Source organism: Tinamus guttatus, unplaced genomic scaffold (assembly GCF_059628265.1).
Source record: "Tinamus guttatus ecotype Peru unplaced genomic scaffold, ASM5962826v1 Tinamus_guttatus_pri_ptg000035l, whole genome shotgun sequence".
NCBI lineage: Eukaryota > Metazoa > Chordata > Aves > Tinamiformes > Tinamidae > Tinamus > Tinamus guttatus.
In genome coordinates this window covers 1116079-1130355 of record NW_028288569.1, presented here as the reverse complement: position 1 = coordinate 1130355, position 14277 = coordinate 1116079, and the positions used below count along the sequence as shown (strand labels likewise).

At 43.8% G+C, this 14277-nt stretch overlaps 1 protein-coding gene and 1 long non-coding RNA gene across 2 annotated transcripts in view; both read right to left on the bottom strand.

The window, feature by feature from the left end:
* The window catches only part of MPZL1 (myelin protein zero like 1), a 32057-nt gene that overhangs the window by 4920 nt on the left and 12860 nt on the right, over nucleotides 1-14277 (bottom strand). Inside the window, exons 2-5 of the mRNA XM_088533464.1 lie at nucleotides 11796-11956; nucleotides 8719-8932; nucleotides 3661-3793; nucleotides 227-332 (exon numbers count right to left, since the gene is read on the bottom strand). Of these exons, the coding sequence (XP_088389590.1) occupies nucleotides 227-332; nucleotides 3661-3793; nucleotides 8719-8932; nucleotides 11796-11956 (614 nt within the window). The remainder of the gene's footprint in view (nucleotides 1-226; nucleotides 333-3660; nucleotides 3794-8718; nucleotides 8933-11795; nucleotides 11957-14277) is intronic.
* Nucleotides 2072-2831, bottom strand: LOC148595991 (uncharacterized). The gene is made up of 2 exons (XR_015913884.1): nucleotides 2494-2831; nucleotides 2072-2392 (listed from the first exon to the last, which is right to left on the bottom strand). It is a non-coding gene; the product is annotated as an uncharacterized LOC148595991 (long non-coding RNA).

Genomic DNA, 14277 nt, shown 5'->3' with positions numbered 1-14277 from the left:
ATATCAAGGTGCTGTTCTTCCAAGTGCATTAAGCCTTCTAAGGAGTCCACCAATTCCCCTTCATTGTCCATCCTTTGTGTGGAGCAGATACCTCTACCACCCAACCCTTGTCACCTTAACAAACAGCACCTAACTGATGTGTCCCACCCTGCCTCCATCTTTTCCATACCATCTCCTGCATATTTTGTGAGGGTTCTGCTTTGGAGAGCAGCAGGAAGCTGTTTACCTGGTGTGATCTGACGGGCACGCTGTTTACCAGACCCTCTGTGTCGGAGGGTGACTTCTGTGGAGCCTGCTTAACCGGTGACATCAAGCTCTCAGAGGTACCGCAGCTGACGAGGTGGCAGAGCAGAGTTTGCAGGACAACGTTCAAGATGCATAACAAAAACAAAAAAAAAGAACACAACAAACAAACAAACAAAAAGAAAAAAAAACGAGTGATGGCAGGATGAAAGTGGCAGATTATGCCAAAATAAAAGTGAACATAATGGACTCTGGAATAAACACGTATACTCTCCATCTCTCCCCAGTTATTTATCTATCCTTCCTCCTAGAGTCTTACTGGTGAAAAGGAGGAAGAGGCAACTCTTAACAGAGCAAAACAACTTCTTCAAAACCCAAGTTCTCTAGCTATTCCTATTTAACCAAACCAGCCTAAAACCCATACGCCTTTTATTCATTAAGGCTTCAGACTCAACAGTGAGCAGCATCTATTTGCTAACAATATATAAGCTAAATAGTCTCAATCACTGAGGCAAAGGTTTTACCACTGCTGCAGTTTTAGCAAATACTTTCTAGAGCCACCAGCTTTTCCATATCACAAAGGCACTTCCTACCAAACCCCACGTTAGGTCCCTTGCTTTTGGCTTGGACAGATTGACAAAATAAATCTGTCCCCCCGGTGTCTGTACAACAGACACTAATCTCTAGAATGGTTAAGAGTCACAAGTGATATGTAAGCTCGATGCCTCAATACAGCTACTTGCATACCTAAATAGGACAAATCTTGTCTGAAATCTCAGGAAAGTGTCTTGTGGTGCAAACAGTCCTGAAAGAGGCTACTGTTTTTCATTTTCTGCTTGCATTTTTTTCCGCCTGCCTAAAGCAGGACTGAAAAGACCTGCAGGGCACCTGGAGAAAGATTGAATACCACAGAGATAAGCCTATGAGTACATTCATGCCCTTACATTTATTTTCGGTAGCCTCTGGGCAGTAACCTGTCTTTAACTGCTAGCTCTACCTCCGCTTACCCAAGCACTCAGGGAAGAAAACTGTCCACTTCCTTGACAGTAAACACAGGAGTTCCCTTTGCTACCACAGCCCCCTGACCACTGACTGTTCTCTTCTCCCAACCACTGTGGACAGACAGCGTACAAAGCAAGTACAGGGACAAACAAATGAAGACACTGACATTCTGCAGACCACCTCTTCACAGTAACCATTTTTACTCTTTGAATAAGTCTAACCATAGAAGATTTAGCTCGTGGAACCTACAGCAGTGACAAAAATGTACTGCAGAGCCACCCATCACAGCAAGGGCCTTCCACTCAGTCTCAGAGACAGGGCAGCCCTCTGTGACTAAAACGAGCTAACTATGAATTGTTTGTTTTATTCACAAAATTTCTAAGATACATGCTACCTAAAAGTCAAATTCAGGTTTAAGCAGCTAATACACTTAGAGCACTCAAAACATCAGTTTTCAAACTCCAGATCAGTTCAAGCCAGAGGAATACATATGGGACATTTTATTTTATTCTGGCAAGGAAAGGCCTCTGAATTTCCTGTGCTCTAGTCCATGCACTGGCAAGTTCGCTGCTGGAAGAGATGGAGGGACACCATCTGGGGCAAGGAGGAATCCCTCCCCAGTCAGACATGAGACAATGAAACCCAAGCACCCAGTGAAATGCATCATCCCTTTGCCAACAGGTGCCAGCACAAATTACAATGAAGGTATGTTAGCACAAAGCCAGCTGGTTAGTCAGCAAGGGACGAGGAAATGTGTACACATACACACAGGTATTAACAGCAACCACCAACTTGATTAGTTACCATGGTGTCTAGAAGGACTGGAAGAGAAGACCCAGCCCTGTTACATTCCCAATCTGGCGTCTATATCAGGATCTCTGTAAGGAGAGGAAGGTAAGCAGGATCCGATCCCAGTACACCAAGGCAGAAAGAAAAAAAAAAAAAAAAAAACACCGAGGTCAGAGTATGAACGGAGACTGTGGCCATGCAAGGGTTCCAGACACCTCCCAGTGCCCCCGCCCTCTTCACTTCAAGGCAGAATTGTTATCTACAAGTAAGTGCATCTCATCACCGCCACTGCACACTGGGTTAGTGTCACGTAGAAGGAAATTCATAAGTTTGGGATGTCACAGCACATCTAGTTTCTCTTAACAGGTCATGCAGAGTTGGCGTAGTCAGTGAAAGCAGTATTAAAACTTCAGAGATTACTTTCCCGAGAGAGAAGTTAAATCTGCCACAAGAACTTACAGTGCATGAACTACTGCTCCTGACTCAGCTCCAGCACGTGTCCTTCAGCAGGACAGCACTGGAAAGCAGGTCACTCAGAAGCAAGACATGCAGACCTCGTCACACACACCATGGGTGCATGACACTGCAAGCTTCTTGTCAGTTCTTGGGGGAAGGACACATGCAAAAAGGAAAACCCAGGCTTTCCACACAGTTTTGAGCACACACAGCCACCTTCACTAAAATCAGCCTTACCACTGCACAATGGTCAACTCAATTTCTCTAAGCTCTCCAACTGGCAAAAGGACAGGGCAAAGTTCAATTTAGAAATCCCCATGAGTTTGTTTATGTAAAGTCAAAGAAACCGGGAGTAGGGTTTGTTTTTTGGGGGAGTTTGTTTTGTTTTGTTTTGTTTTGGGAGATGAGGGAAAAAAACAAGAGAAAATTATAAATCTTGCTTTTGTTTCTAAGGTTACACAAGCAACAATTTTCACTCTTTCTTACCAAAGCAAATGATCAGTTAATTAGAGAGAAGGTGAAAAGTGTCACCACCAGCAACACCAAGTTCCGTTACCACAGGACTCAACTCTGCCTTTGCTAGATCTTGTAGACTTCTCATATCCCCACTGAAGTCTCTGTGCTTCCTTTTAGAAGCATCCTCCTAACATGAAAAACCTTGCAGGGATGGCAACAATTAACTAAAAAACAGACTGAATGCGAATGGATGCAGAGTGGCTCTTCCTTCCTTCACTGGAAGAGTGGTGATGAATGGTACTCCATCAGGATCAGGAGCAAGACACTATCAACTGAAAATCAAGTCTTAATCTCAGCAGAACCGTTCCTTAAAACTGCACACGTGGTGGGTTTTTTTTGGAGGGAGGGGGAAGAGGGGCAAGAGGGAAAGTGGAGTTAGGAGATATCAGATTAAATGCTCTTAGAGCATACAATCTTGGGGCTGAAAAATAACTTCACTATTTGGTGATTTTTAGGTGCAACTCATGATCAGCAGGTCTCTTTAAGCACAGTACAAAGATAACCATTCCAGGCAGCTGACCAGTCTTTCACAAGGCTGTGTCCTATCCCTAACCATGATTGCTAAGACTGAAACAATTCCTACCCCCTCTAGCCCTCCCACTGATCCTACTGCTGTTCCTCACATCATTCAGGGTGAGGAGGGAAATCTCTTACCCAGAGTAACGTTTTTTAGAGTTGTTCTTTCTCACGACAAGACACACGACAATAGAGATGAGCGGTAGGACACCTGTAACCGTACCGATGACTATCCCTGCCACCATGGCAATGGGGAACGCTGGCAGGCTGTCTGGGGAGAGAAGGGAAAAAACATTCAACTCTTCTGCAATCCCTGATTAACAGCAGTGCAAACCACAAATGCTCTTGACTTTGCATTCTTCTAGAGCAGGAGCTCTAGCATTGTAATGTCTAGGAATGAAAACATGCAGCCTAAACGGTAGCAAGAGCAGGCAGCCAGAATGAACTGAGCACACACCAAGAGTGTTCTTTCAGTCAATATCATCCAGAAGAAAGTTTCTCTTAAACTAAGAATTTTGATTCACATGTCAAGGAACATGAGTGACAGTGATGCCAACCCTACCTCACATTGTATCTCAGAAACAAAATTACATTCACCTGGGAAATTCCTCGTGAGGTCAATAGGAAAACAGAGGCACACTTAAACAACTGAGTAAGAGCACTGAGAGCTGGGTGTTCTTTGGGTAGCATGCAGATAGCCCAGAGATACACTTACAGGAAGACAGTACTGCTTTTCTCATGTTTTCCACAGTATACTTTTTAGGGGAGGGCAGACCAAGCAAGAGCAGCCAGGAATAAAGCCAACCAGAGAATGAGTAAAAAAGACTTACAAGATGAAGGACACACAGACTGCTACTATAGCCTTTTCCAGCATCAAAATTGTAACAAAGTTGTGTGGGGGTATTTTTTTCATCATAATTAACACAAAACGTCTTAGGCTGGAGGCCTTCTCACAAGACTGCACGCTACACTAAACACCTGCATCAAATACAAGTGAACCAGTGTAAGATGCAACAGAAAATGCCAGATCTAGAGCATCTTTCCCAGATACTTCTGTCCACTCATGCTCACACAAAGCATTCCCAGCAAGTACAGAACCTGTAGATCAAACCCCATTTTCAGATACTTATACAGTAGCAGCAGTACAGCACAGTATGCTGAAATAGGAGCATTATACTAAGACAAGGCTTACATTTATTGCCATTCATTATGAGTTTAATAACTTCCAGGAGAAGGGTTGTCTGATCCCTAGCCCTTTCACTGATCATGTCACCATTCCACCAAAAATCATCGCATCAATAGTTTTCCTGGCACTCCAGTGTTTGAGGCCAATTCATAACAACATGGCAATTTGAAGCTGACTGCAAAATCGAAGATGAAGTCATAACTGCCACACTTTAGAGGAAGGCATTGATTCTTTACAGAGTCTTTGGGGCAGCCCAGAGACCCATCTGCTATTACGGAGAAGAGTCCAGAAATGGTAATACTTCTCCGGTACAGATGACAGAGATTGTGTATGAGCCACATATGGAGATAAGCAGACTTATTTGGGGACATGTAAAAAGTAAATTCCTTAGTACTTGTGTTTGTCACCTTTCCAGGTACAGAAATAAATGGCTATAAAAGCATCCAAACATGTAAATTTTGTTAGTAGACCACCTACTGCCTTGCACGCAAGGAAAAAGCCACACACACACTTTGAGAGCAAGAATTTAAGGGGCAATCCAAAACTGCTGTACAGATCATCCCCTTAAAGAGTAATACTAAAGAAATAAAGAAAGAAAGAAGATGGATTAATTGACACTACCTACTCTCCTAGATTTGTCATTTGACTTGGTCATTTTTTTGCCTTTCTTTCTTTGTTAAGGGATAAATTGTGCTGTTTACAGAGTTTTGAAGAAGGTATGAAATGCACCTGTTTACGTGTAAAACCTGTCTTGCTTTATCACTCTTCAGAACAGACTTTAACATACTACAGAGAAGCCCACTCGTTCAAAGTTCAGCTGAAGAAGCGTGCCTTCCCCGCTTTCTTGGTTTCAGTTTTCTTTTCTGTCAGCTGAGCTTGGAGGTGGAAGGGCGCTGCAGGACTGTGGCTCTGTGTCCTCAAAGGCGAGAAGCTCTCTGCTCTCTGCTGAGCAAAATGCTCAAGTTTCTGTATTCATCAATAAGGGGGTTCCCCACAGTTTGGCTGAAGAGCAGGACAAAGGGAGGGGAGACTGAGTGGAGCCATGAGCGACTGGGACAAAAAGAGCCATCTGCAAGGAGATGGGGGCCTTTACCAAGGAGGGAAATAGGGCAATTCCCCCACATTCTTCAGCAAGGGGGACAAAGGAGTTGGTGAGCTCAGGTGAGAACAGATGGCAGGAGGCCGGAGCTCGGTGTAGGCGGCCGGGAAGGCTGTAACTTCTGAGTACCTTGGCCAATGGGGAAAAGGAGAGGGCGTCCCTCGGTCGGGAAATTAGGATAAAAGGGGGGCTGCGTCCCCCAGCAATTGGAGAGACCCCCCAGGGATATGCCCGGTGGACTCTCCCTTTATTCGAATAAAGTTTTAGGACTCCTCTGTCTCCTTTTGGACATTCAGTTCTTGACAGCGAGATTTTCCGCACACTGCCCTTCAGCAGCCCAAGTTACCTGAGGAGCTTGGCAGCTTCGGGAGCTGCTCCTGCAGCAGCAGCAGCAAAGCAGCGCTCTAAGGATGGAGGGTGAAGTGAAACCATCCTGCCCTCCTGTGAAACAGCAGGATGTGATGTAGGCTGCTTTGAGAAGCCCGGGGCTGCCTCTGAGAGATGTCAGGATTGGTTGGTAGGACTTTGTTCAGTTATCTTGTTCGCAGCTGATGCTGCTCTGTGTCAATGTATGATGGGAACAGCAACACCCGCACATGTTGCCTGGGCATTTATAGCTGTACACACGTAAGGCTTCAGAGAGGATAAGGCCGTGGTGGGTTGCTGGTGTGCAGGTGGTCAGGCAGTCTGTTCTTTGATTCCCTGTCTCAGGTGCCACCTTCATTCTTGCAGGTTCTCCTTCTAGGCTGCACCAAGGCCTGCTAATGGGGTGCAGTGGCTTCGCTTCCATGCTAAGGATGTCCATGAATTCTTCACATGGCAACCAAATACAAGATGTGGATGTTCTAGCAGATGTCAGTGGAGGGATGAGTTGGACATGGTCTGCTGCTGCTGCCTGTTGAGACCATCAAAACTAGGATTGCTCCTACAAGTATTTCATCAACAGTGTAGGAATGATGGGCCGTAGAGACCTAAGTGCCTATAACTGCAGTAGGAAGCTATAACTTGATCGGTGTCTATAAGTACCTCAAGTGAGGCAATGAGGAGGATGGTGCTGGCCTCTTTTCACTGGTGGCCACCGACAGAACTAGAGGAAATGGCCAGAAACTAAAGCATCAAAAGTTCCACAAGAAGTTAAGAATTTTTTCCTTAACAGTCAGGGTGACAGAGCACTGGAACAGGCTGCCCAGAGAGGTTGTGGAGTCTCCTTCTCTGGAGATCTTCAAAACCCGCTTGGACGCAGTCCTGTGCCACGTGCTCTAGATGACCCTGCGTGTGCAGGGGGGTTGGACTAGATGAGCTCTAGAGGTCCCTGCCAACCTTAAGGATTCTGTGATTTTACTACAGGAATAGACACAACTTGGCTGATCTCCTCCTCACCTAGAGCAACCAGAGGTTTTGGCTAGCCTGAGAAAATGAATAGCCAATTTGACATAAGAAAGAGAAGTGCTCTTGAACTGTGGAAACTGCTATTAAATTCTAATCAGAAGTCCTAAGTGACTAGAAGTAGCCAGTCCTCGCAGTTTAAGGGTCAGTATGCATACTGAAATAAAGCCTGAGTAAACGAAAGGCTGCTAAGTGCACACTCCATTTCATCAGAATCAGTTCATTCAGCTGTTGCTCCCAGCTCAGTTTTAATAGGTGCATGTTAGTGATTTGATCAGAAACAAAGTTTTTTAAATTCTTATGAATATTGCAATGGGTCAGAAGATAGAGAAGAAAGTTTTGCATGTAATCTACTTTATGGTAATATTTGTTACCCCACAGAACAGACATGATTTATTAATATTTCTGTACTTCGAGAAAAAGGAAAAGTCTGTTTTATTTCCTGTTTTACACAGCAGTGATTTGAAGGTCTGTTAAAAAGGGGGAAAAAAAAAAAAAAAGAAAAAAAAACCCACCACACACGCACACATACTGCACACAGTTATTTTATTCAAGCTTTTTAATGGCTGGATGACATGGTCCTAGCTTCTTTGGTTAGAATGGTGAGCGGAATGCTCAAGTTTCTGTATTCATCAATAAGGGTTTCTCCACAGTTTGGCTGAAGAGCAGGACAAAGGGAGGGGAGACTGAGTGGAGCCATGAGCCGAGAAGGATAAAAAGAGCCATCTGCAAGGAGATGGGGCCTTTACAAAGGAGGGAAATAGGGCAATTCCCCCACATTCTTCAGCAAGGGGGACAAAGGAGTTGGTGAGCTCAGGTGAGAACAGATGGCAGGAGGCCGGAGTTCGGTGTAGGCGGCTGGGAAGGCTGCAACTTCTGAGTACCTTGGCCAATGGGGAAAAGGAGAGGGCGTCCCTCGGTCGGGAAATTAGGATAAAAGGGGGGCTGCGTCCCCCAGCAATTGGAGAGACCCCCCAGGGATATGCCCGGTGGACTCTCCCTTTATTCGAATAAAGTTTTAGGACTCCTCTGTCTCCTTTTGGACATTCAGTTCTTGACAGCGAGATTTTCCGCACAATGGCAATCAAAAGTCTAGCAGGTCTTCATAATCCTCCTAACCAAAAAAATTTATTTATTTATTTTTTAAAAGCCTATCTCCTAACAATCTCCAGTGCTCAGGGAGTTGGGGACCTTTTCCTGTACCCCCCACCCCCAAGAAGGGCCAAACCAGTCACCTATAACTGCTCTCCCTTAGCAATCTGAAAAGTCTGTGACAGTCAGAAAGGAGAACTGGGATTGATTTTCAGACTTCTGCTCCTGTTAGTACTGGTTAAAGTTTATGAATTTCTGGAAATAAGAGGGAAGAAGGGCAAGCCATTCCATGTTTTACATAGCTGACAGAACATCAGTTGGACTATTAATATCTGAAAAAAAAAAATAAATAAAGAGACAGTTGTTTCTTCCAGTTCACTCCCATCCCAAGGAAAGCAACACACACACACAAATCACGTAGAATGATGAATACCTTTCTCCACAACTCTAAGTCGGATTTCACCTGGCCTGACAACGATGTCAGGGGGGTTCTTCACATCACAAATGTAAGTGCCGTTGTCTCGGAACTGCATGTTTGCTATATTGATAGAAGCATCTTTCTTGTTAAGATCTCCAGCCCAAGTGATCCTGTCTTTAAATGGTATATCCTTTCCAGGGTATGACTTTCCATTCACGTAATAGAAAAACTGTAGTAAAAGAGAAGGGAATATAAAAGCAATCTAATTAGGCATTATATAGCTAGCATACTTCTCGAACTATCACACCTTTCTCCCCCAACCCACCATGTACACAGGGCTAGCATTTGATGTTTGCTCTTGTCTCACCACTCCAGTCTAGCACCTTTGCATTCAAACACTAAGATTCTTGGTTAGACAAATAACCACGCTAAGGCTTATACCTTAATTATACTATCATAGTAACTTGTAAGTTTTGGGGGGTTGGGTTTTTTTTGTTTTGTTTTGTTTTCCAGTTTTCCTTGTTTGTTTTCTCAGGGTGGGGGGAGAGAGGTGAAGTTGTTCTTGGCAGGTGGAGGAGAGTTGGTAAACAGGAAGAGGAAAGGAGAAAAAGGCTAGGTAATCTGGGAGTAAGTAAAGCGGAGATGTACTCTGGATTGCAGCCATCTGCCTTTTCGGCAGAGGAAGCTCTCTTCATCCTAGTGACAAAAGGATATAAACACTTCCTATCTAGTGTTTTGCTGTGTGTGAATGGCAACTACAGGATAGCTAATTTAACAATGAAACACAATTCTTCTCCTTATCCTAGGAAAAGGAAAACAAACAAACAAACAGTAATTTAAGGGGTATGTAGGTGTATTCAAAAAACCTTGGAAATCGCTAAATGACCAAACATTTCTTGATTTTTAAGTGTCTCAGTTACATTGTTCCTGTGTTCCCTAGGCCTGAACAAACCCCCTCAATGAAAGAATTGTTCTGTAGTCTTTGAGCAGAAATTGCTTCTTGACTTGCTATAACCAGCTAAAACTAGCATTTACAGCAGAAAAGAGCATGGACAGAGCACTCTATGGGAGAAAAGTCTGCTTTGGAGCACACAGGATGTTTAACCCCTGGTTGCAATCCTAAGAGAGGGAGTCAAGACTGCATTGCAGGAGTGCTTTATTTCTTATTTCATATTCTGAAAGAGAGTGAGGTAACCTTAAGATTCCTTTCAGTATGCTTAAAGAAACTTCAGACTATATTCCAGGTTCCTCTTCAAAATGAAGGCTGCAGGAAAAAGTCCCTGTTACAGAACAGACAGACCTCATAAGAGCCCTCTTTCTTTCCAAGTCATCTCCCATCTCTCTTCCCATTCATACTCTTCATCTGAGGCTTGTCATTCCACACTACCACCTATATCAGACCTGCATTCTGTCCTGATCAGTTGGCAGAACAAGTCTGATCCAGATCAGGTATGTGCACATGACTCTATTCATCATGTTTCAACCAATCTGACATTTGTTTGTTGTCCACAGGCAGGCATAATCCTACAAGCTGTTTCATCTGATAAAAGATGTGCTGCACTGCCACATCCCTGGGCATGAGGAGAGGCACCCAACTGGTAGGACAAGGGAGTATACCTTAGCCTGAAGTTGTAGTTAAGGTTCTATAATGTAGGGGTTCAGACAGTGCTACAGAAAGAGTTGGGAAAAATAGGCTACGTGGATGATATTTTAGAGAGGGAAAAAGTACAGATATCTTTTCTTCGCCTGTGTATTCACCAGTGACAGAAAATATGCCCTACTTCCTTAAGCTTTTGCCCAGATATCACTTTTGGCTTTCCCGAAAGAACAAAACTCCCTTTTCGAAACCCATCTTCCCCCTCCCCGACAAGGTTTTTTCATAACTCTCTATGTTGAGCAACATGTTTAAGTGCTGTTTTGGAATCAGGGGAACCTGCTGCCCCCCATTCCTCTGCCCTAGAGTTCCCTGTTCTGGTTCCTCTAAATTCTGTCTCATGGTAGGGGGAGCAAAGAGGAAGCAGAAACGAAACAGAGCTCACATTCAGCTGTCCAAGCCTCATGTCACAGAGGAGGAGGAGAAGGAGCAACATACCACAAACATTTGAAGGTTCTGACCCAAAGGATCTGAGTGTACTTGGGCTCAACACACAGCAAATCTGTTATGAAACATGTTTCGGCCTTATGCTCTAGCCTTATTACTGTAATATTCTTTTCACTGGTGGCCACTGACAGAACTAGAGGTAATGGCCACAAACTGAAACACCAAAAGTTCCACAGGAACTTAAGGAAAAATGTCTTGACAGTGAGGGCGACAGAGCACTGGAACAGGCTGCCCAGAGAGGTTGTGGAGTCTCCTTCTCTGGAGATCTTCCAAACCCGCTTGGACGCAGTCCTGTGCCACGTGCTCTACGTGACCCTGCGTGTGCAGGGGGGTTGGACTAGATGATCTCTAGAGGTCCCTTCCAACCCTAAGCATTCTATGATTCTATGACAGATTTGTTATTCTTGGCCCGAGCTGCTTGCTAATCTGATTTTTGACTTTTCAAGTAACTGCATACACAGAAGAGCCTCCTTATGATTTTGAACAACTAAAATCTCTTGTGAAACTAGAGATTGGTCTCATTGCAAATCCTTTTAAAGTGAGGTGAAACAGGACAAGGGAAAAAATCTGCACAACACAACTGTAACAGTGGTAATTCAAATTCTGTGGCAGCTATCCCTCTGTGCCTGCCTCTACAGTACATTTTCAAATACAAAGAGGATACAGGATTTAGGAGAAGATTCCTAGACACTCATCTACTTTCTACATGGCTACTACACCAACACCCCTCTTCTCTGACTAAGGAACTACTAGATAACTCTAGTAGTTGTTGCACCCTCTGACCCATGCAGAAGACTGCAATAGTACCCAGCATATTGTAATATCTTTAAATATCTCCAGAAAAGCCCTCCTAATATCAGAGTGGTGTAAACAAAACATGTGGAAGACTACTCCAATCCATATTTTCTTGTATTCACAAGCAAACAGGAGGTCTCTCCACATCTATCACAGCCTCTTCTCCCAGGATTGTTCCCCCATTGCAGTTCCTTACTGAGATAGGAGTTGCTGCTCCCTCTGGTTGAAAGCTCCAAGAAACAGATGCTGCACTGCTGATCACTTCTATGGATGTAAACGTGCATGGAAGCTTTGCATCTGTCCCATTCTCAACAAACATCTCCTCTGGAGTCTTGACCTCTACTGCTGATACGGTCACTGTGGGAAGGAGAACAAAAGGTATTAACGCTGCTTGAGGATCAGAAAGTTACAGAGGTAACTGCTCATATTGTTCACGTTTGTAAGGTGAATAAAGAAAGGACATCATCACTCTCACGACAAGGTTGTGCACAGGTATCGCATTATACCTGTAAAACAAGACAAGTCTACAAGCAGGCTGGTTCACTTCCTTTTGCTTACACCTTCTGCTACAGGATGTTTTCCAACCACAGATGTTTCCTCTAAAGCAGCTGGTGGAAGCCAGTTCTACAGCACAAACGATGAGGTTAAACTGTTTTCTACTAGCTGCCAGAGACCATAGTAAATAAATCCCACTGGAAGAACTAACATCTCAGATCCAACTATTAGTCAGTTTCCCTTCTGGCTCGCATCTCGTCCTCAGTCTCTTCTGTTTTTCTTCATCTGGAGGTGGGACAAAAGCTCATCTCCACAAAACTAAGGACTAAACTTCTACATCTCTTAGCTATGCCACGTGCATGCTTCAAGGGCTTCACGTCTAAGACCTCGTAAGTAAGAATACAGCTTTAGTTCAAAAACGTTAGAGCTTTCCATCTTTTCCACCACAAGGCAAAGCATGGTCAAAGAGTAAACAAACCACCACTCCCAAAGTTAAAACAACAAAGGTTAATGCTGTGATCGTAGCAGTAATTTTCCTACAGAATAAGCAAAATTCACCCTTGTAAAACCTGTCAAACACATTATTTTTATCTGGCACTTTTTTTTTTTTTTTTTAACTGCAGAAACACTGTCTATTCAGATTTAAGCAACAATATATCTTTACATTTATACAAATTTCTATTAGAAAATGAAAAGTGAACTTGAATGTCACAAAAGAAAGTTTCTCATTGTTTCTGTCAAGCTCCATACAAATGTAAAATTACCGAGGAAAAAAGAAGCACTGTAAGTGGGTGCGCACATTTAGCATCTGCTAAGTCAAATGGAAAGCATGTTTGAATAAAAAACAAGACATGATACAGATGTGATGTTAGTACACTACTTAGCACATGATTCTACATTTCTGAACTACGATATGTAATATTTCCAGGGTTTCCTTCCTAGATCCTAGGAAGGATCAAGCTTTCCCACTTCTGTATGTCAGTTATTTTTAGCTTTAAATAAACTAACTCTTGAAGATGATGAATAATCTTGAAAAACATTCCAGGTAAAGACACTTAAAAAATAAAAACAAAACTTAAAAGTTTTATGCTTTTAGTCAGTGACATCCACCTGCTCATTTTAAGCAATTAGACCATCCTAAGGTGTAGATTTGCCATACACCAGGTTATTTTTAATCAGAGCTTAAAGTTAAGCAGAGCCTACACTCTAGAGCTAATTTTAGAAACCACCTTTTACCATGCAACTTGAAGCCTGGTGTCTCCAGAAAACAAAGCTCACGAGCTGTGCCCGTTTCTTGCCTCCTCCCGTGCCCTGCGCCTACCGAGTACACGGGGCAGCTTGGACGGCCGACTGCTGCACAGGGCCGCGAGCGCAGCGGGCAGCAAGAGCCAGCCCTGCGAGCCGGGCTGCACGCAAGGGTTTAGGGCCGCTGGTTTGGGCACTGAGGGGACAGAGCAAATGAAAGATGAAGACTCTGGCCCGCTGTGCGAACCGGACAACCGACACGGGCACCGCTTCCTAAGAACTGCTCTCAGCAAGGCGAGCAAGGACAAGGCAGCGCACGTGCCCAGGGGCCATGGGATGAACGTGCAATACTGCAGTGGTGGAAAAATTAAGCATAGCAGTTTAATTACAAAACCGGAAGAAATTACTCTTCATTCATTTTGCCATGCAGAGTCCTAGCTTTCCTCTTCTGGAGCTCACTACCTACCTCCTCAGTCCTGTCAGGTTGTCCCTGATCCTCCAGACTACCTTGTCATCATCGCTCTCATTTCAAACAAGCAAAAAACACCCTAAGGGAGAGAGATTTTCAACAAAAGGTTTCATCAGAGCTTCTTCTTTTGTACGTAACTGACTATGGGCCAAAAAATATTCTTTTGTTAAACTCTTCCCCAATATTTATTTGGAACCTACAAAGGCTTCCAGCAATTCAATGATACAAACTTGCAGCTGCTGTGCTTTATGTACTTTTTCTTGCTAATAGAGTGGAACAGGAAAAAAAATATATATTGTTTTGAGTCCAAACCACAGAACAAGCCTCCCTTACAAGTATAAAACAAGTAAGATGCCCTCAGCGTTTGTGTAGGAAGAAAAAAGTCTATACAGACATTGTCTGCTTGTTGTTAGGGAAACTTTTGCTCGACAGGCACCAGAACAGAACCTGACCTTAGGTTCCTGTTGGA